Raw genomic sequence first — 22,248 nt, forward strand, 5'->3', positions numbered from 1 at the left:
CAGAGAGCTGCTGACACTAAATAAATACTACTCAAAATATGCAATGTATTCATCTACAGTAGACACAGCTTATGGAGAGGCTGAAGAAGCTAATTCACTGTCCAAAAAGTTTGGCAAAATAATTTCTGCAATAAATACACTGGCTGAGCGCATCTACAAGGAAAGGGAAAAAAGGGAAGTGGAAGAAATTTGCAATCACTTAATATGGGTTTTTCTCCTGCTAGAAATAGCTCCCTGAAATCATGTGCCTCCTCTGAAGCACTTCCATATAGAGTCTAAAAAATTATGGCACACGACACCAAGTACCTGGGATGGTTTGTGAAGCGATGTGGGTTTGGGGCTCTTTTACCCCTTCTCCCCAAATGCTTTTCTGTGAACCTCCAAGCCTGGCTTTACCCAAACGTGGTCTGTGAGGAGCCTGTTTCTCTGTAGATCTTGTTGCAGGCCTGTCACTCCTCAGCCCTGGGTAACCCCAAGCCTGTTAACTCCCAGTGCACTTCCCAGGCCCAGCCACCACACATGTGCTGCTGCAGATTAGCAGGGGAGCGTCCGCAGGGCCAGAGGGAACGTGGATGGGCTGACTCCAGGGACTTTTGGCACTGTGGAGATTAGGAGCAGCCTGGCACTGGGCACAGCTAGTACAGCCTGGTCCACAGTGTCCATTATCAGGCTGCCAACTGCTTCCACTGCCTTCAGAGCGGGCCCCAGATACCACAGCCCTGGCCATGGGCTTAAGCTGAGACCACAAACAAGCCAGGTTTTTGTGGTTGCTGGGCTTTTTTTGCTGTTGTTTCTGATTTTTTTTATTGTTTTGTTGTTTCTTTTTTTTTTTTAAGGCTACCCACTAGCAACAAATATGCCTGCGCAGGAAGGCATTCTGGGATACCTTTTGTGGTTTAAATATGGTTTGCTTGGGAGGAACTGGCTTTCCAGAGTAACCAAAAAGATTGTTGAGAAGAAAGCCTGTTCAATTTGAGATAGGCCTGGCTACAGGACACCAGATAATTTTAAAGAGATCTGTGACCGGCTACCAGATGAGCTGATGCAAGTCTCAACTAACCTGGGCTGGCTGCATCAACCTTAGGAATGATACCAAAAAAACATGGCATTCAACAGGAATAAAAAGCACTTCACATTTGCATTTCAGTTAGTAAGTAAAACTATTTAACCTGCCTTGCTGTGGCAGGTGGTCCAAGGAAATAAGGCCCACTGTAAGTCATCATCAGTGTAATGAGCCCGTGTGATTAAACAAATAGCTTTTGGTACAACCACAGTGGAAGACTGAGCAGTTCATTACCTTCCTCACACTGCAGATCTATGACCTGGCAAAAATGTGAGGCTTTAGCACGTGAATTCACCTGCTGGGCAGTGCCCTTACCTGGGCACTACTGCCACAACCACTGTCTCTGTTGAGTTTGGAGTGTTTGGTGAGTTGCCAAATAAATTAGCTGCCCAGCAGTCAGGCTCCATTCCTGCTCTGCTCCAGGCTTTTTACAAAAGTTCTGAGAACTGTGGAAGAAAAGCTACGAGGCGAGAACTGTCTGTGGTTTACTAAACTTGTTCATCAAACATGAAAGCTCCAGCTAATGTATGGAAAAGAGACTGCCAGCCCACTCACACAGACATTGGAACCTTTTGCAGGAAAATTAGAAAAGTGCTTTTACTATTGACTAAATCTTGTAACACATAACAAAGAATCTTCAGGTGTCCTGAGCCCTAAAGAACAGCCTAAAAATGGCAGCCTTTGCAAATTGTAGCATTAAAGGGCTTGAAGAACTCAGAACTCATGACTAACAAAAAAACCACAACCAAACAAAAAGCCCCAGCCTGCTCTCTGCAGTGTCATAGTTGCTGGTCACAGTCTGGCACAATGCTGAGGTGTTTGTTAGGCCAAAGGTAGAAGGAACCTATAAGCCTGTCCGAGATACGAGTCCTCTTGTCACAACCCCCGTGATCAAATTGCTTCACTTTTGAGCGCGTGAGCTGGAGACTTCCCGGGGAGGGGCTGGGAACGCGGGGTCTCGGGTTTGTTCCTCATCCCAACAGATCAATCAGCCGCCCTTGGGAGGGGCTGAGGGAGGCTGCCCTGGGCATCCTGGAGCGCAGCTTCTCCCTGGGAGGGGGCGATACTCGCAGACCGAGGATCCCGGGGAAGGGTCCACGGCCCTCGCCCACCGCAGGTGAGCGCGCCCGGCCCCGCCCCGGCCCCGCCCCGGCCTCTGCCTCCTCCCCTGCATCCCAGTGCCAACGCAAGTCCCAGGAAGCTGCCGCTGGTCCAGCATGGCCACGCGGGTCCAGCCGCTCCTGCCCGTCCTGCTGCTGCTCTGGGGGGGCTGCCTGTGCCCGCCCGTCCGCGCCGGGCTCTACTTCAAGGAGGGGCAGCACTGCTACAAACCAGCCCCGCGCAAGGCTCCTGGGCTCAGGTGAGCTTCGTTCCCCCGTTTCCCCCGGGGCTGGGGCAGCCCCCGTCCCCGCTGGAGCTGCCCCCCGGCCACCCCCTGGAGCTGCCCCCTGGCCACCCTCTGGAGCTGGGACTGTCCCCCGTCCCCTTTGGAGCCGCCCCCATCCAGCCCCTCCTCGGAGAGCAGCCCGGAGGAAGGGCTGGCCGGGCGCAGCCGCAGCACATGGAACCCCAGCACATGGAACCCCAGCACCGCCCGGATCGGGGGGTCCCCGGCGGTGCGGGGGGTCCCCGGGGCCGATCTGTCCCCGCCGGGGTTGGCGGGGAGGGGGGGGGACACACGGGGACAGAGTCGGTCACGAGACCGCGGGGCAGGGCCCGGTCACGCGCCGCCCGCCGGGCACTGGTTACGAAACTCGGCGGAATCCGCGTTTTTTAAAAAAGAACAACCCCCTCACCTGGCTGGGGATGCCGGCGCTGTAGTTCCTCTTCCCTCCCCGCCGCAGGACGTACCCCCGCCCGCACGAGTACCTGGATGTGTCGGCGCTGCCGCGGAGCTGGGACTGGAGGAACGTGGATGGAGTGAACTACGCGAGCACCACTCGGAACCAGCACATCCCGCAGTACTGCGGGTCCTGCTGGGCCCACGGCAGCACCAGCGCCCTTGCAGGTACGCCCTGCACCCCCTGCCCACCCGCCGGGCTGCCTGCGCCCGGGAATCCGTGGTTTTCGGGAGGCCAGGGCAGCTTATCTTCACGTTACTGGCAGCTGGTGTAAGGACGAGGTGCCAAGTCACTGCAGCAAAAACGGGGGCCGAGATGTCTGTGAATACACCGGGAACAGTGGGAATGCCCAGGCCGAAGGCAAGGAGGTTTGGTTTCTGTAGGGAAAGCAAGTGGAGCGAGGCTGTCCAACCCTCTCCAAACGGTGCGAGGGGGAGCACTGGCATGGTTAGAAACCTGTTTGCAGAAGGAATGTGTTCACAGCTCCTGCGGGTAGGAACTGGGGGTTCTGCCTTCTCCTCCATGGCAGCAAACCCCCTCTCCTCCATGGCAGCAGCAGATGCACAAGCAGTTCTTGTGTCTCCCTCCCTTTTGTGGTACCTCAGCCTGTGCTGCAGCTGCAGAACAAGAAGTGCTCCAGCCGTGCCTGCGAATGAGGAAACGAAAGAAGTTGCCTCTTGTGGGGAGGGCCTGAGGGGTATTTGCTTCAGGAGCCCAGTTATTCAAACGAACTATAACAGCACACAGATAATCTGGTTTCAGCAGCAATCTTCGTATCAGCCTTCTGCTTAGGAAAAGGGAAGTAGTGGTTTGCTACAGATGAAGTAAATTCTCTAGAGAGAACACATGATTTACATGCTCCACAAGTACTGTTTGCATAGGGAGGCTGTAAGAAGATGGACTGTGAAGGATAAATAGAGGAAACTGTGCAGAAAGGGGAAGACAATGCAAGTGTGAGCAGACAGCAGGAATCATGAGGAATACATTCTTAAGAGGTACAAGAATTCAGATGTGTGATAGCTGTCAGAATGTAGTGAAATACTAGGATAGGTAAAATACAGCAACTTGTTAATTATATAACTTTGGTTAAAACTTAATATGTAATGTATGCCAACATGTAGTTTTAAAAATCAGGGTATTTTTTTTCTTAATTGTTGTGAGTAGTTTAAAGCATTCATTCCTTTTTTTTTTCTTCATTAAGACTAGTCTGGCATAATAGATCCCAGTTCTGTCAAGTATATTTGAATGTTGTTAGTACTAATAGGATTACAAGTACCAGGGTGGCATAGTTAAGACTGTTAATGCAGGGTGAGAAGCAGTTTATAAATACCCATCAGGAAGCTTTTCTGCCAAGTAAGCTGATTTCTGACAAAATAAGGCAGCAGGGTAGCAATGCCTGTCTGAGATGGCAGGATAACAGTGAGATGTTGGTGTAACAGCAAGGAGCTAATTCTGAAAGCTTTTCCTTGCTTTAAGACTGTCTCAGAGCCAGTGACTTGTGTGGGCTTATGGCTGGCTTGGGCTTATGCATAAATCTCTACTCTGTGAGAGATGCTGGTGAGAGCTGGTTTTATGATGTGTATTTGAAAACTCTTTGCTGTCAAAGCCAGGAAACAGATCTGAAGTTTTCAGAAGCTTGAAGTAGAAGAGGTCTAGGGCTCTTCAAGGCTTTAGACAGATCTTACTCATCTGCGTATTTTTGATGAGTTTTTAGTGGAAAAAAAAACCCCTTCTAATGGAAACCCCCACTAATAAGTCAGCCTCTGGTTTGAATAGGTCATGCTGTGCCTCAGTGCTGACAGTGGAGGGTTTTGCAACCACAAGTGCTGTTGTCTGCAAACAGCTACAGGTTCAAAGAAAAGGCGACAGTTCGAACACTATTTGCAAAGTGTAGCCACCCACATATTCCACTCACAAACCCCAATTTCTTCTCTTTACAGACAGAATCAACATAAAGAGGAAAGGAGCATGGCCCTCTGCCTACCTCTCTGTTCAGAATGTCATCGACTGTGCTGATGCCGGGTCCTGTGAAGGGGGAGACCACTCTGGGGTCTGGATGTACGCCCACGACCACGGCATTCCCGACGAGACCTGCAACAACTACCAAGCCAAGGACCAAAGTACAGTGCCTTTGCTTTGCTGTACGACTCCTCTCCAGGTTTAACAGATCTTAGTATATTTAAAAAACAAAGAGTTTATTGGGTTTTCAGAATACTGGTTGCTGCTGTTTGACTGACAGAACAGGTTTTCTTTACAGGCCTATGTGTGTCTCTCCTTACTCCAGACAGAGTAGCACTAAAACATGCCCAGGCAAGTTTGGACAGCTAAATTGTTTTAATTTAATCTCTTAAATCTGTGACACACAATCTCTAATGTACTGAAATATTTACAAGTGTCACCTCAAGCTAAACAAAGAGAAATTTAACCTTTGTCTGGTCATGTATGACTGGAATGATTTCTCTGTCTATGGAGAAGCATGTCCTCATAGAAGCACTCGTGTGTACGGACTAAAAAATAGTAACTAGAGATAGCAGGGACTTAAATTGTGGTTTTCAGAAAGGTATTTAGTTCACCAGAGAGAAAATGTATTATTAATATCTGCCTCACATAAGTTAAAAAAAACTTAGGGTCCTATCATTAATTCACTTAAGAAAAGCACCCTCCTGCAGTGATAATCTCAATTCTGTTTTACAGAGTGTAAGAAGTTCAACCAGTGTGGGACTTGTGTCACTTTTGGAGAATGTCACGTGATCAAGAACTACACTCTCTGGAAAGTTGCTGACTATGGGTCTGTCAGTGGACGAGAAAAAATGATGGCAGAAATCTACACTAATGGGCCAATTAGGTAAAAAAGAAAATGTTTATCTACAAGTAATATTGGGGTAAAAATACCTGAAGCTCAGTCTAGTGACTGCAGTGTAGTTTTCCACTAACATATGTGAGCAGCTCTGCACTGCTGTGCAGACTCAGCTTGTTTGTACATCAACTGAGCTCAGAATTCAAGACTGTTTTGTAGCCAGGCCCCTGCCCTGATCCTCTGCTATAAAAACTCCTTTCTCTGCTTTAATACAGCTGTGGTATCATGGCTACTGAGAAGCTGGATGCCTACACAGGAGGCCTCTACACAGAGTACAACCCCTCTCCCACAGTGAATCACATCGTGTCTGTGGCCGGCTGGGGCGTGGAAAATGGGACAGAATATTGGATTGTCCGGAACTCGTGGGGTGAACCCTGGGTAAGGAAGCATGGGAACAAACACATTTGTAGGATCACTCTGGAGGGAACGTGGGGCTTTTCACTTCTGGAGTAGAAGCTGCAGAGCTGGCCTGTGGATACAAAACCTAAAATTTTTGAACTAGACTAACGGTTTAAAAATTAAACTTAAATAAGCTGGAGACAAGGATATTGATCCAAAGCTACATGATGTCAACTCAATCCCAAATTCTACCCTTCTGTGCAGCTCCTGTTGTGGGCAAATGTAAAATTACTTTAGCTGTAGGCAAGAATCAAGTCACACACCTAGAATGGACGAGTGGGATGTAAATCTACCAAAGCAGTGTTATACTTCCTCTTGAGTGAATGCCTACATTCACTTATAAATAATTCATATTTGGAAGACAGAACAGACTCAGTAATCTACATTTTCTGTAGTTGTGTTTTCTAATTTACAATGCAAATTCAATCCTTTACAGGGCGAAAGAGGGTGGCTGAGAATTGTGACAAGTGCCTACAAAGGTGGGAGAGGAGCAGACTACAACCTTGCTATTGAAGAGGACTGTACATATGGAGATCCTATACTTCCTTGATTCTATGTTGTACAGATTTGTTTAGGAACTACTTTGTTTGGAAGCTTCCCTGCACAACCTTTTTTTGTCTAAGACTCTCTCACAGTTCCACACCATCAGGCAGTTCTGCAAAATTAGCCCAGACAGCACCACACAAGTGCTTCAAAAAGTACAGGGCTGCCTTGAGATAATTATTTACAACTTAATTTGCCCATGAAAGAGTTGTCTGTCTTGATGCACAGTATTGAAATCAACTGTTACTAACTGGCACTGTTACTTGCATTTAATAAACACTTTTTCTCATAACTGACTGGATATTTATTATAAGAGCTTATTAATTCCTGTGTTTGGTTGTCTCCCCCCTGTTGTACTTAAGTTGTCTTAGGTCTAGACCAGCTGCCCAAAGCTTATCCAGGATGTTGCTGCTTTTACTGGATTTTTACTTGTGAAAGGCCTGATTGACAACAGTCTGTACAGCAGCAGAGTTCAGAACCTAAACCACTGGCTGCTGTCTCAGGAATTGTCATGGTAGCTCAGAATTCCATAAATGAATAATGAAACTTTGAAAGATATCTCTGGAAAAGAAAAAACACCTTTATTTAAAGGTAATTCATATTCTTGGGTGCATCCCCCACTGTTTGGCATCAACCAGGACAGAGCAGAGATAATTACAAAAACAAAGCCACAAGCAGCAGTAATGAAACTTCTGCACACATTCCTCTTCTTGGACAGCAGTGGAATTCTGACATGGTAATTAAACTTACCAGTAACATCTGATGCATCTATTTACCAAAAAATAGATTCTGAAAGGTAACACACACATAGATTCATCTCCCACTAGAAAACTATCCTTGATTGTTACAACTCCACTTGTGTTGCACAAAACGGGTTTTCTCATAGCAGATATTTAGAATTCTAATAGAAAGCAAAGGGGAGAAAGAGGCATTGGGGCTTCTCGGCTGCACAGAGGTAATCACACAAATCCCTTTTTTTACAACTCGAAATATCAAAGCCTAGAGCATTCGAGATGTATTCAGAGAAATATCTGCAAAGTGTTTTTAGCAGGAACTACCTTCCCCATTCTTCAGGTTCTGGGCATTACACAAAGAATGAGTGCCAAATTCACTAACAAAAATAACGTTCTTTTAAACAAATCTTTTTCTCTCTTGCTCTCCCCTTCAGAACATTCAGATTTATACTCATTTGTGGAACAACAGAAAATCCTTCAGTATTGTTCCATTTGCTAAATTACATTAACAGTTCTCTGATAGGAAGTACAAACAGTCCTCTGACAGGAACTTCAAGGTCACCACACAAGTCAATCAAATGCCCTTCAGCCCTTTCCTCCTTGTTTTATGTCTGTTAGTTTTGTTGGCTTTGTTGTTGTTTTCTTTTTGCTGCAGCACTGCCCAGTTACAGAACCTTACTGATGGAGAGCATGGCAAAGTAGTGATCATGTGCTCTGCAGTCTTGATACTTTCCACTGCTTAGTTCATCATAATAAAGTTAGATTTGCAATGAGCTTAAAAAGAAAAAAAAAAAAGAGACAGTGTTCAGTACATTACTGAGTCAGTGATTTATCTGCTTGCATGTGGATTTCTGCATTATGTAAATAATTAGGATTTTAGGGTCTGGAAAATGTTTTTGTTTTAGGATAGGAGGGTATTATGACAGAATACAGTGTGTTATGACAGACTACTTCCCTTCCTCTCCTTTCCTTACTGCAATGCTAGTTCTTAAAAAGCAGTATTTATCTCCAGTTTCTCACTACTACCCCCAGATTCTTGATTACAGGAAAATTGCTAAACATAGGCCCCTAAAAGGGAAGTTGTCTGTCAAAATATCTGGCAGCAATTTTTAGCAATCCTCCTCCTAAACATTATTTGCAGTTGTAACATACACAAATGGAAGGAGGTGTGCAAGGAATAAATGGACTTACCTATGAACTCAGTGACAGGATCATGTTCACCTTCTGTTTTTATAGTACCTGCAATACTTTCGTTCTCCAAGATTGGAAGAAAAAGCTGTACAAAGTCTGAGGTATATGGAGGAGCAATCACATCGAGCACCTGAAACAGCAGACAAAATCAGATTACTCTTCCACTTAGAGGGGTACTAGGGACAATATTTAATTCACATACTAGTCTTGAAAGCATACAAGTACTTGCACTTAGGACCTCTTGTTCTCCATACAAATAATTAGCTATGTATTCTTGAGGTACTCTGTCCAGTACCTTATTAATTCCAGAAGTCAGGAGTTAGTAGGACTAAGTCACATCCTTGCGAATACTGATACACATACATTGCTCAGAATCTGATCTCAGAACTTGAAACATTTCTGAATCCAAGGCAAGCTGATTTAACATCCAAACACATACAACCAATATTAAACTTTATCTCTAGATGTCAGTAAATGCAGTTTTTGCCGCTGACCTCTGTCACAAAGTATCTGATGAGCGAGATATCCGTGTCCAGCTTCTCCAGGCATTTGCGGATGTAGCTGACAACGGGCAGGACGTACCCTCGGCTGAGCAAGTGCACCATCCTGTCCAAGAGAGTCTTCTTCAATTCCAGCTGGTGGTGCAGGGAGGGAAGAACCAACAGATCAGAACTTTCTCTCAGAAGCCTGTGATTTTTATTGCTTCAATATCTGATATGTTACATTTTAACCATGACCACAGTCCTAAACTAAGCTCTTCAAACTGCTCTGACAGCAAAAGCCATTAACTTGAATAAATGTAACTAATATGAAGGAACACAAATACTGCATCCTTTGAGAGTCACCTGCTCCATCACATCCAGCTGGGAATGTTCTGTTTCAAAGAGCTTGACAAGAAGTTGTAGGACTTGGGGATGAAGCAGCTGATGGCATGTACTGATCTGCAAACAAGGCAGCAAAGTCAGATGCTCAGAACTGCAATTTAAAAACCAATGCAGCAGTCTTTATTAGACAAGTTTACATTGATGTTCAGTGCCAAATGGAAATTCATTTAGAGAACTATTCTACCATTTCTTTCTTTGATGTCCAAGTTTTCCTAGTGTAAATAATGCTGAGCTGAAAAAACCAAATAATTAACTCTGAATAGATTAATCTCTGTATAATTAGTGACTTACTGCAAACAACAGGCATTCAATGGACTGGTTGTTACAAGCATCGAAATTGTTCTTGCTCTCCAGCAAAGCTTTAGATACATTCTTACCTCATCCAATAGTGCCAGGTGAACTGGAGTGTGATCAGTCTGCAGCTGGAAGTATCGTGGTTCTGACACTGTCCAATCCACCCACTTCAGCACACCCATAGCCACCACTGGGAACCTACAGAAAGAGAGATCACTTCAGCACAGGAGCATGAAAAAGAAAGGAAAGCTTTACTAGGAAGACAAAGGAATCTGTCACCTTTTCCCAGTGGCACAGAAAAGCATGTTCTGCGACCCAAGGATGATGAGTTCCGTGTAAAAGGCAGGATTTATGTCCTCATGAGAGATTCCAAAGAGTCAGATGGACAATTCTGAAAGCTGCTTTCAGACCACATCTTCACATATTCTACAGCAAGGATGCCCTCACAGAGTAGCCCATAAAGACATCTCCCTTTAGCAGTACTGCCTCTCCTAAATAATACTTTTCTTCCAACAACTGAAGCTTGGGACCAGCCTCTCTGCTCACCTGATGCACTGATAGAGGGTGCTCAGCTCTGCAACCAACTCTGATGCTCCTTTGTTCTCATTGCAACACAGATTGTGAACAGTTTCGATGGCTTTTGAAGTTGACTTAAGTTCGTCCTTGTTTATGCTGACTCTCTTGTTCTGAAAAATTATTGCAAAGTTTGAATGCAAGAGTTGTGAATATACTTTTATGGTAGTATTTGATCATCAGGTTCTACATTCTTTAGTCATGTCAGTTGAAGCCAGAAACAGTTTATATTCAAATAAGTAATGACCACACATTTCCTGCAGCACAGTAAGGCTGCTGTAGGTAAAAACAATGTTATTCACAGGGCTGAGCATTACCTTTTTCCACATCTCTACCACACTGGCTGCATAAGCCAGTATGTGAATATATTTATGTTTGTGGTCCTGGTTGATCTTAGCACCTGGCTTAAACAAGGACTGCATGAAGAGGTCCAGAAAGGCAGGTACTCGAATCTGTGAAGAAAATGAATTGTCTGTCAGAGCCTGAGAATTAGGAGAGGTGATTAAAAATACGGTTTTCACATCTGATATATCTCACATAGAAAGAGATAACACAATATCCCCTTGAGAGTAGGTTAGACAGTTTTCTGAAGAGACCCAAAGTTTTACGGAAAAAAATAAAAAAAAGGAAAACAGAATTACAGACTATATTGCTAAAGGATCTAAATGCCATCATATTTGTTACCAGAATCCATGTTAGAATGAGGCAGTGAGAAATATGAAATGTGTCATTTAGGCCTGCTTATAAGAAACTGCAGAAGTGGGCAGGTTTTTGATCAAAAGATTTAATTCCTTGCCATCTTTATCTCCTCTTGCAAATACCTTTAATTTAACTATATGTAAATGGACAACTATGAATAATTAAAAAAAAAGCAACAAAAAATACCAAAAAGGTAATGCAAAACAGAATACAAGTGGCAGTTTCACATTTAGACATTACTTACAATTATAGAGGGATGAGTGCTAATGTAATTTTTGTGTCCATACAACACTTAGCACAAGAAGACATCACGTTTCTGAGTGCTACTGCAACAGAAGTAAGTATCATAGGTTATAAACAGGTAACTACTAACCAGTTCTACTGGAGGTGGGTCCATGCTTGTAAACATTTTGAACAGGACAGTGATATCTGCTGGATTCAGAGCTCCTTTGGACAGCATTGCACCAAGAGCCTGACATGCTCGGGGATAGGAGGCTGCAGTACCCAGTGCTAGAGTGATCTGACTGGCATCGTGGCCTCTGCATGAAGAGCAAACACCACAGTGACTTATTTTCTTAATTCAGCGACTTATTCTCTTAATTCAGACATTTTAGTTTAAGCCTCACTGCGTCAACAGACCACAGCTTTTGGAATGCAATGCCTTAGGGCTGAACCCCTTGTTCTGGGTAATTACAGAAATAGGCCTGTATGTTTGTTTTTAAGATGTTCACAGAATAGTAAAAATACATATTTCTTAATAGACAGAAACTTCACTTCTTTGCTTTTCCAATTTCAGGTCGCCCTGGTACAGGGCACTGAACTTTTCTGCTGCTCTACAGATGAAAGCCTGCTACAAGAGCTGCTGTGTTGCAGCTAAGGATTCTCCTTTTGCCAGTAAAAGGTAACTAAGATGAGCAAAAGACAGCAGTTTGCAGATTCTGTTGACTTATATTTTAAATAATAGTGTACCTCCCACTTACTTCTCATGGGCGTATCGCTGCACCTCCTGAGCGATCCTCCTGACAGCCGACCCTCCCTGCTCCTCCTGAGCCAGGATGGACATCATGGACTGGGCAAAAAGGTAAGTGTGTTCCCCATGGCACACCATCTTCTGTGAAAGCACACAGCACAGAGCTTACCAGTCAACAAGGAACTTCCCAGTGTGCTGCTGTGGTTACATTGTCGTGAGAGCGAAGGGCAAAAACAAACGGCAAAATTGCAAAGAAAAAAAAAAAACAAACAACACACAAAAAACTAAGCAACAAAACCAAAAACCCAACAGCCAAGAAGAAAGTGCTGATAGAATAAAGCATTGATACCAAGCACGAAGAAATGGCTAAATTGAGAACTTCATTTCTTAAATGCCAAAATTGAGAGGGAAATCTCTTCTACTTACACTCGGTACTTTCTCTGCAGTAGTTCAACACTACAAGAAGTACAAAGCCACTCAAAAATCATCAGGTTATTTCACAACATATGAACATATGCTGGGTTGATTCAGATGGCAGCTTTCACATTGATGTGGATGATAAAATAATTATTGTAATTTGCCAAGGGTCTGACAAGACTGATCTTAGCATTTCACATTAAATGTGAAAGACGACATTTCTACCTTCACCTTTTTACAATACATTTAATAAACATAAGAAGCATCATAGAAACAACCCAAGGAATTCCTGGTCACAGAACAACCAAAAAGCACAGATTTCTGGGTTTTAACTCAGATACACCTTCTCAAGATTTTGTAGGAAGTCAAGATTGTGTATGATCTCACACTGATCTGTATCTCCTAACCAGAAAGGAAAACACTTCTTTTTCCACATAAAAAGGAAAAAACCCAAAACCTAAAAAACCCCCCCCAGCAAAGACAAACAAACAAAAACCAAAAAAACAACTTACAGCAAACTCAGGGAGGTTTTTTTCAAGGTTTTCTTCTCCTCCATCCAAAATTGTTGCCAGAGATGTACGCAGGACTCTGGAAAATACTTCTAGTTGCTGACATGCTGTTGAAACACTGGTTATTTCCCCTTGATATCCAGCATCAGATATAAGCTACAAAAACATCACAGAAAACTTGTTATTTATATTTCAGATATCCTAACAAGTCTAGAAGAACACACAAAATGCAAGATTCCCCTTGCATACACTTATTGGAATTACATTCATATCATAGTTTACAGAAAAGGAAACCAATAAAGATGTAGCAAAAATAAAGTAAACTATAATAATATAAACTATTTCAGAGCACAGCAAGATATAACATTTTTTGTCCCAGAAACATACAGAAGTGACAGAAACATTCCACTGCACCAGAAACCCAGGATTTTCAAATACAGATCAAAGGGAAAAAAAACAAACAAACCAAGCAAAAAATTTCCACAAATATGAAAAAAAAAGGAAATAAAAGCCATACTCCAAAAAACCCTCAAAAAGCAGAACTTCAAACTGGGAAACCACATGTAATTGCTTGCAACCTATAGCACAATTCCTCCCACCAGTAAGTTCTATTAGCAGGAATACATAAAAGACACAAGCAAGACCACAGCTAATATTTGAAGCCAGAACAACTAGCCCTTTATGAATATTCTTATTTATTAGACTTCAGTGTAGTACCTTCACAGTAAAATTAAGCATTAAACAGTCAGGATGGGCTTCTGCCAATTTGTAAAAGAGATCTCTCCACGTTGTATGTGCTATCATTTGCTCAAGCCAGGCTGGAGTCTGGAAAGATTAGAGGAACAGAGAGAAACTTAACAATATCTACTTGTCAAGATCATTAAAAGTAAGGCTTTTACCTCTCAGGAGTCCTGTGAGTTGTTCTACAAAAATTTATTACAAAGGATGCCTTCCAAGTTTCCAAGTTCTCTAAACCTCTGAGGACTCCAGTGAGGCAGAGCTGGTTTTCTGAAACCAGTTTTTTCTTAACCAAAGAGTTTTGAAGATACAATTTCCCTTTCCCCACCATCTGCTACTCCATCAGATGAAGGCATTTAGGGAGGACCCACTCGAGTAGAGACAGCAACATGGATTCCATGCACACCTCTCCTTCCTCTGTAAAGATGGAATCTGCTTTCCGAGGGTCAAAATGCTTGATAAGTAAGCTCTTTAAATGGTTTTCTACAGTCTCCTGAACTTGCATTGGCTCAACACCTGTACAGAAGGAACAGAAAACTTGGCAGATGCAATCCAATCGAACGTGGCAGCAACATCTTACATTTTCCAGTGAGAACAGAAACTACTCCCAAATTTACCAACACAGAGAGGATCAGAGGAGAGACATCAATTCTACTACTGAGCCATACCGATAAAGACAGACCTACAGATTCTCCACCTTTATTCCTAAATGTTTTGGATGATAGGCAGGTCACACTAGTCCCTTTCTCTCACCCTCCTCATCAGACACACAAACAGCAATGTCAGCCATCCCAAAGGACTGGTACTGGGTATGATACCACAATGCAAGTGTACCTTAACCACAAAAGGGATCAGCAGGGCTGGGGAACAAACCCACCCCACTACAGACTAAAGTTCATCCTTTTAATATACTGGCTATCAGTAGTTTTGATAGTATTCTACAAAACAATATACATACAGTAGTAAGTAGTTCTAAATTTCTGAACTCAGAGAATAGTAATTCTGGTAATTTGTAAACAAAAGTTTACACTAACTATGGGACAGAGACACCACAAGATAATGCTGAATATGTCTTGCAAGAGGCTTAATATGTAATTCTTGTCTCAGAGAATACAGGTTTATATGAGAACCCTTAGTGTAACCATTGATGCACTGAGAAGGAATAGTAACTAGCAACAAGGTAATTGTTTTTTCAATTTAAATTATTTAATTCTATTACAAAATATCAAACATTTCTAACACTATCTATGTAATAGTCCCCTTGCCCTTTGGGTGAAAACAAAAAGAAACTATCTTATGCAGCTGTTTCAACTATAAAAACTCTTTATAACACAGCCTGTTGGCATTTCAAACTGTTCATCAACAGATTACTTCATTATTCTCTGAGCAGAATAAACATATTATTATAAAGGGTTTAGCCACATAGTAGATAACAACTTTATAACAATCCATTTCCTGTATATGATCAAATTTGCCACTGATTCAGATATTTCTGGCAAAAAAAAAGACTATAGACCCAAACTATACTGTATCACTTATTGTACCTGTTTGAATGAGCCACTCTGCCAGCAAATTCACAGTTTGTGCCACTGCAGTGTAGTTTTCAGAGAGGAGCTGGATTACATTCTCTGGAGACCCTCCTGCTTGGAAATATCTGGTGAAAGGATTACAAAAGAACTATTTGAGTCATATTAAAAACAAAAACCAATTGAACTCTAAATAAAGGGAAAACAATACACCATTTGTACATTTTCACATGCACTTCCATACAAAGTGACAACACCACACCTCTAACACACATAATGTGCTCCATAACACACTTTGTGTCACACTCACCTCTTCAACGTGTTAAATATCGACGGTTCCATTATATAGTCAGGGGTTGAAAACTTCTTCAGGCACTCTTGCTGGACTTCAGCATCATCTTCTCCCTCCCCATCCTCATCATCTTGCTGTTCACAGAGTCAAGTCAAACCCCTCTCCTGTCCTGTCTCCCCCCATACTATTTAAGCCACTTTTTCCCACAGAAACACCTTGGTTCACCACCACTGCTCCCCTCACAAACAGAGCTTCTTAATGGAGAATCACAGAATCACTGAGGTTGGAGAAGACCTGTGAGACCATCGAGTCCAAGCTGTGCCCGATCCCCACATTGTCACCCAGCCCCGAGCACTGAGTGCCACGTCCTTGGACACCTGCGGGGATGGAGACTCCAAACCTCCCTGGGCATCCCACTCCAATGTCTAATCACCCCTGCCGTGAAGAAATTCTTCCTAATGTCCACCTGCCCATTCCTATGTCTAATCACCCCTTCCGTGAAGAAATTCTTCCTAATGTCCAATCTAACCCTCCCCTGGCGCAGCTTCAGCCTGTGTCCTCTCGTCCTGTCGCTGGTTGCCTGGGAGCAGAGCCCGACCCCCACCCGGCTACAGCCTCCTTTCAAGTGGTTGCAGAGAGGGATAAGGTGACCAAGTTTTAGGTTTTGCAGCTGGATCCCTCCCTGTAGCCCTCCTCCAGCCCCAGGCCACACCGCCCGCACCGGCACTGGGCGCTCCTCGCCTCAGCTCGGGGCCGCAGAGCGGGCGGGCCCGGGGGCCGCTCTGGGACCCGCCCGGGGCTCCCCTCGGCCCCGCTCCCGGGGCTCCCCCGGGCTCTCACCGCGCCCCCGTCCGCCTCGCTGCCCCACTCGGCCGCGCTGCCCTCGAAGTAATCCGCGTCCTCCATGGCTCCTCCCGGCTCCTCCCGCAGCCGGAACGGGCGGGGCGGCGCCGAATGGCGGCGGGGCGGGGACGGCGCGGCCGGGAGGGGCGGTGGGGGGAGCCCGGGAGGGGCGGTGAGGGGAGCCCAGACACCCTCGGGACGGGGGCTCGTCCCGGGCATGGCCTGCGGGAGACGGGCGGGACACGGTATAGTCTGGGGGAGCAAAGTCAGGGGGGAAAAGGAGCCCTGCCCTGCCCTGCCAGACCTCCCAGCGCAGCGACAAACGGACGGGAATTGCAAGGAAAGAGGGGAAAATGGGATGTGCAGCTCCATGGGATGTGTTCTCCATGGGATGTGCTGCTCCATGGGATGTGTTCTCCATGGGATGTGCTGTTCCATGAGATGTGTTCTCCATGGGATATGCTGTTCCATGGGATGTGCAGCTCCATGGGATGTGCAGCTCCATAGGATGTGTTGTCCATGGGATGTGCTGTCCTTCTGGCTGCAGCTGGGTAACAGCAGTTCCCTCCCTCGCACTTTGTGAAGTGTGAAAAGGATGATGAACAACAGCAAGTTGATAGAAATAATGAAATTTATGGTAGAAGGGGAAAACTAACAAGTGGGGGGGGGGGGGGGAAAGGAAGGATAACTTTGAGGAACAAAAGTGGTAAGATCTTTAGGACCGGATTTTAATGATAAAGTTTGAGGCCCAGCATGGGTGTAGCTCTGATTATCCAAAACTTGCCAGCGAATAACATTAAGTAACATTTCTGCCTTTTCTCATTGCATTTGAAGTGTTCGGGTGTTACTTTCAGTCTAAGAAAAAATCCTGAAGTCTTTGATCTGAAAAGAAAAAAAATAGTTAAAAAACTAGGACTAGGAATTACAGACAGATGAAGAGGGGCTAAGTCTAAAATGAAAACTGATCACAGAATGTGGCCTCAGGCAGGAGATGGGCATTACTGAGACCATGTGACAGAAACAGAGTCCCTTTGTCTCTCTTCAGATCCACTCCTGTTCTTCAGTTGTATAAGAGCTTAACTGTGAGAAAGGGGAGGGTGAGGGTGTGTTCTGGGATTTGGAGGGCAGCCAAGAGCATTGCTGATTAATCATTTAAATGGTCCTTTATTCTCATTCAGTTTCTAACTGAAAACTAATGAAAAGGAATTACATTGTCTTCCATGCAGTCCATGAGTAGGAAAAGCCAAAAAAAACCTTGCTCAGAAATAAATTGTTGTAGGATCTTCACAAGCCATGGTCCTTGTTCAGGTGTCTGTGCCGATCAAAGGATTTACTGCCCGTCAAGTTTCAGTGTAGAAAATGTGCAGCAGCACCCGAACTGCAGCACAGAGCAAGTTGTGCTGTCATGTGCTGCCCTACAGTGGTGAACCAGCCCTTCCCGAAACACTGCTTCAACACTGGTGTGAGCCCAGGATAATGTTCTTTTTGCTCTGCCAAAAGAAACGAAAAGAGACTTTTCCAGAATAAAAAGCATGGATTGAAGCAGAGGCACAACAGACACATTCCCTACCTGTGCCAGACACTGCAGTCAGGGAGACAGTGAGGGACATTTCAACACCTGTGCAATCACTGGGCATTTTTTATGAGGAACGAATTGGGAGTGAGGTGACAGGCTGAGGCTGGAAGCCAATGGAAATATCCTTGAGAAAAAGTTGTTGGCTCATCTCCATTTAGTTAGCGGGCAATTTCCATCCCGTAGACATGAGGAAATAACAGTGGACTCGGAACAGACAGTGTGATTAACCAGTCAGAGCTCCTAAGAAAAATCTGAATTTATCCTAAAACAAGAAAGAAAAAGTATTTTCTGGGAGTCTCATAAGAAACATCTATACACCTCCTGGGCTTCATCAGCTCTTTTTTTTTTTTTTGGCTTGTAATGATGCTATAAAATGTGTAATTAGGTGTAGGACATTCTCTGAAGGTGATTTCAGAGTAATTGTTATAGTATCTTAACAGAAGGTTCAGAAAACTTAAAACTGGAGAAAAAGCAAGGCCAGAACTTAACTAACATTCCAATGAAAATGGATGGGAAAACCACACGGCTGAGACTTCCTGAGGCTTAGGAGGAGATCTTAATTCTTTACAGAAGGTTCAACTAAATACAGTTTCTATGACAGATGTTTTTCTACAGGTAGGAGAGGCTTCCTTCCCATGACTGGAATTTGCTGTGCATCTCCTGGGTAGGATATCTGGAGATATTTCATTGTGCCCAGAGCTTATGGCCTAAAATTGTACATCTAAACCTCACAAAAAAGCATTTTCAGAGCAGGTAAAATTTTTGCTGTGACAACAGTTGGACTTGTAAGACTTTGATGGTAAATATGCTACAAAACTTCCCACTTAGTTGGGAACAGTCCACAACACCAACTGCCTGTAAGAGATGTACTGGGATTAGACATTATTGATACCAGTAATTTCAGTGCCTGAATCTTAAAACTGGAAGTTTTAAGTTTATGTATTTATCTCTCTTTATTTTGATTGCAGTAACAGAAAAAGATTTATTATTTTTTTTAATATATAAAGAACAAACAATACTCAAAGCATTTACTTTCAGCTTTCCTCAAGGAGAAAACTAGGGATCTGTAACAGCCAGACATTTGCTGAATAGCCCTTTGCAGCATTGCAATATCCAAGCTTGCCCCACTTCAGGTCCACAAACAAGAGGTAAAATCAGATCAAACCCAACAGTTTCAAGGTATCACTTACACTGTGATGAAACATTAAATGTACCAGAAGTTGATTTTGCAAACTAAACTTTTACAACTTTGAATGGAAACAAGGTTGTCTTCTTGGGTTTAACTGTGTTCTCCCATATGGATTTGTGTTTTACAAAGTTTCAGTGAAATGGTCATAAATAAAAGCACTTAGATTTACCTGAATGTCCCTGCAAGATTTTATTATTCCGCAAATCAATGGAACAGATTTTTCCCTAAATGCATTATTTGAGTACATTTTGTGTGTAAAATGTTCTCGAGTCCCAATTCCCATCTAATGAGATTTTGATTAGGCAGTGGTGAGGCAGAGAGCAAATCTTGAGATAAATTTTGAGACAGAGATAAAATTTTGAGCCCAATAAATACCCCATGAAGGGCAGTCTTGGTGTCTCTGCATGCTTTGAGGAAGCAGTAAAGGCATTCTGGGAAGTGAGTGTGTGAAGAGCCAGATCTAGAGAAATAGGGAAAACTACCTTATTTTTTCTCTTTTTTTCTTTTTCTTTTACCTTTTAAAAAAACCCACAAAACCCCAACAAACAAACAAACAAAACCCAACCCAAAACAAGACCAAAAAAACCCCCCAACAAACAAACAAACCAAACCAAAAAACTCCAACAAAATCCAGAAGAATAAACCAAGTCTCAAATGCTCAAGTTTCAGTTCTACCCAACTATCAAAATTTGTTGCTTGATTTTTGAGCAGATTATTTAACAACTATACTTCAAGATTTGCTACCTAAAGGGCTGAATGTAATACAGCTGATCATCCAACTTCATTTGGTTCCTTCCTGGAAAAAAAGAAAAATCCCAAACAGAAGAGCCGATTTCCAACAAGAACTGTTTGCCTTTTATTCATATGTTTTTTTAAAAAATATCCACCCTGGCATTCTCTGTCATTCTCTCTGCTCCTTGCCCTCTACAAATTCTTTTAGCATAAATTTGTATTTTGTAATCATTAGCCCTTTACAAAGCAGCCAATACATTCAACTAGAGGTGAGGTTATAACTTTCAAATGGGGTAGGAAATTACAGCAGCATCATTAGGCTAATGAGTTTTGGCTAAAGAGTTCTTCCTTCTCAAGCAGAACCTCAAGATGAAGCATTTTTGTTTGTACCTGGAGATTCACAGTTATAGAACAGTGTTGTTCCAGACATTGAACACGTGACACTTCGCCAGGTAACAGCAGCACTGTGAGACAAAACAAGGTGGGTCTGAGGTTGCTGACGTGATGTCAATTCTGGTCTCCTTCAAACATCAATTTAAAAGTTGGACTTATATTTATAGACTGAGAATTGCTTAAAAGCAGAGCCTCACAACACCCCAAGTACTTTCCAAGATGAGCCTATAGTGGAAACATTTTCTTGCCTCAAAGCAAGTTCCATCTGATTTGAAAACTGATCATTAAACTCACCCTTCAGTGAACTGTCCCAGCTCTAGAATGGATGCACCAAGTGCTTTTTTTGCAGTTCCTTAATTGGAGATATCCTGGCCTTTTGGAGAGATACATTCTCTGACCTGCAAAATTTGTATAAGGATCCCAAACTGGATCACTCAGCTGGGGAATGAAGGATTCCCCCCTTAAATCTATTTTTCAGTGTCCAACGGGATGGATTTAGGACTGTTTGGCTTTCCCCATCTCCTTTAAACTTCGGCTGAGGTTGTCTCATAACTTTCTTTCATAACTGCTCTATTCTCTTCTCAACCACATCGTTGTAAGAGGAAGGGGAGTGAGGACAGGAGAAATCAGCTGAATCCAAAGGCAGCAGGTTTTGGGCCATGCTGTAGGACAGAACAACTGGAACTCCCCAGTTTTAAATCCCAAACAGGTTCCCAAGAGCTGTTGCTTGTGGCAGCTCTGGGCTTCCAGACTGACTTACACAGACAATCCTCTGTAGCCCAGCAGAGTTCTGCCCTGTGAGAAACAGAACTCAAGGTTAGCACCAAAACTGGCGTGAAATATGCTACTTCATTTTGGATGTTGTGTCTTCAAATCATAAGAAACAGAGACTAAAAATCCTGATCTCCATCCATGTCACCCATCACACTCCCCCCTCAGGACAGACACTGCCCTGGGGGCTCTACCCTAAAGCAAGTTTGAAATACCCTCCATTAATACTTTGAGGTCTCACACAGACATGTTGGTTCTATCACCCAACCCCTAATTTGTCTTCTTATGGAAGCTCTTCTGATCCTGCCAACAGAAAACTGACAACGTAGCAAAAAAGAACTGGAATGGGCCCCCCTCCAAAGCCCGATGTGGCAATTCCTGCCCCTTACACAGCAGCTCCTTCCTCTGCCTGATCTCTGCCATTTTAGTTGCAAGAATGATACAATTCCAAAGTCATATCAAATACCAAGAAACTACAGACAGAAACACTACACTTCACTATTAATAATTCACATAAAATTCACAGCCTAAAAAACATTAGTTTGCATAACAGAACAACAGAATTGAGAGAATTCCCAAATTTACTCTCTGTCCTAAGCTTGTCTTTCTCCAAACTTGAGCAGTAGTATATTAAAATAATAAATTAGCCAACTCATTTAATAAAACAACTGGGTAAATTGAAGAGATACATTCACATTTTAATTTTGAATTTGCTTACATTTGTCTACCAGTAGCCCAGCCTTAGAAAGCATGTTGTTACATAAAATCCCCTAATGTCATAATCTTCTCCCTCAAAAACTTATCATTCTCTCTGTTTGGGACAATATATAAAGGTTTTATTTTGTCCTGTCAATAAAGATTTTTGAGGCAGACTTCCTAAGTGAAAAAAATAGGAAAATCTGTAAATTCTGGTTTTGTTGGATTTTTAAAAAATTATATATTACATATTTGGTCAGTTCTCCATGTTGCAGAGGTATCAATGAGCATTTGCTATTGTTACCCTAGGGAACTCCCTATTTTTTCCACACAACCAGGCTAAGGTTATAGGATACAGAAGTCAGAAAAAAACCCCACCTTATATCTTTTTGTTTTATGCAGTGAGGGATTAGTTTGCCTCCCCACCTCCTCCCAGGTAATACTTGTGCTTTAAACTGCACCCATGTTGCTCAGCTCAGTACACTGAAAGCAGACAGGAAAAAAAGCAGTTTGAACTT

At 43.3% G+C, this 22,248-nt stretch overlaps 2 protein-coding genes and 1 long non-coding RNA gene across 3 annotated transcripts; 1 reads left to right on the forward strand and 2 right to left on the reverse strand.

The window, feature by feature from the left end:
* The first annotated feature begins 2,256 nt into the window (after positions 1-2,256).
* CTSZ (cathepsin Z) lies at positions 2,257-6,939 on the forward strand. Its single transcript, XM_027697327.1, has 6 exons — positions 2,257-2,423; positions 2,908-3,071; positions 4,845-5,024; positions 5,599-5,749; positions 5,977-6,139; positions 6,597-6,939. Exons 1-6 carry the CDS (start codon positions 2,281-2,283, stop codon positions 6,708-6,710), a joined length of 915 nt encoding a protein of 304 aa, XP_027553128.1. The 5' UTR covers positions 2,257-2,280; the 3' UTR covers positions 6,711-6,939.
* A 324-nt stretch (positions 6,940-7,263) lies between these two features.
* Positions 7,264-16,484, reverse strand: NELFCD (negative elongation factor complex member C/D). The gene is made up of 15 exons (XM_027697325.1): positions 16,371-16,484; positions 15,549-15,664; positions 15,257-15,366; positions 14,119-14,228; positions 13,692-13,799; positions 12,978-13,130; positions 12,059-12,189; positions 11,452-11,617; positions 10,697-10,831; positions 10,353-10,492; positions 9,890-10,004; positions 9,474-9,569; positions 9,123-9,263; positions 8,629-8,758; positions 7,264-8,211 (listed from the first exon to the last, which is right to left on the reverse strand). The coding sequence occupies exons 1-15, from the start codon at positions 16,434-16,436 to the stop codon at positions 8,177-8,179; spliced, it is 1,752 nt and encodes a 583-aa protein (XP_027553126.1). The 5' UTR covers positions 16,437-16,484; the 3' UTR covers positions 7,264-8,176.
* Positions 16,485-19,981: 3,497 nt separating this feature from the next.
* LOC113974458 lies at positions 19,982-21,335 on the reverse strand. Its single transcript, XR_003536554.1, has 2 exons — positions 20,502-21,335; positions 19,982-20,455 (listed from the first exon to the last, which is right to left on the reverse strand). It is a non-coding gene; the product is annotated as an uncharacterized LOC113974458 (long non-coding RNA).
* Positions 21,336-22,248: the final 913 nt, after the last annotated feature.

This window comes from Neopelma chrysocephalum, unplaced genomic scaffold (assembly GCF_003984885.1).
Source record: "Neopelma chrysocephalum unplaced genomic scaffold, ASM398488v2 Primary Assembly neopelma1_119, whole genome shotgun sequence".
NCBI lineage: Eukaryota > Metazoa > Chordata > Aves > Passeriformes > Pipridae > Neopelma > Neopelma chrysocephalum.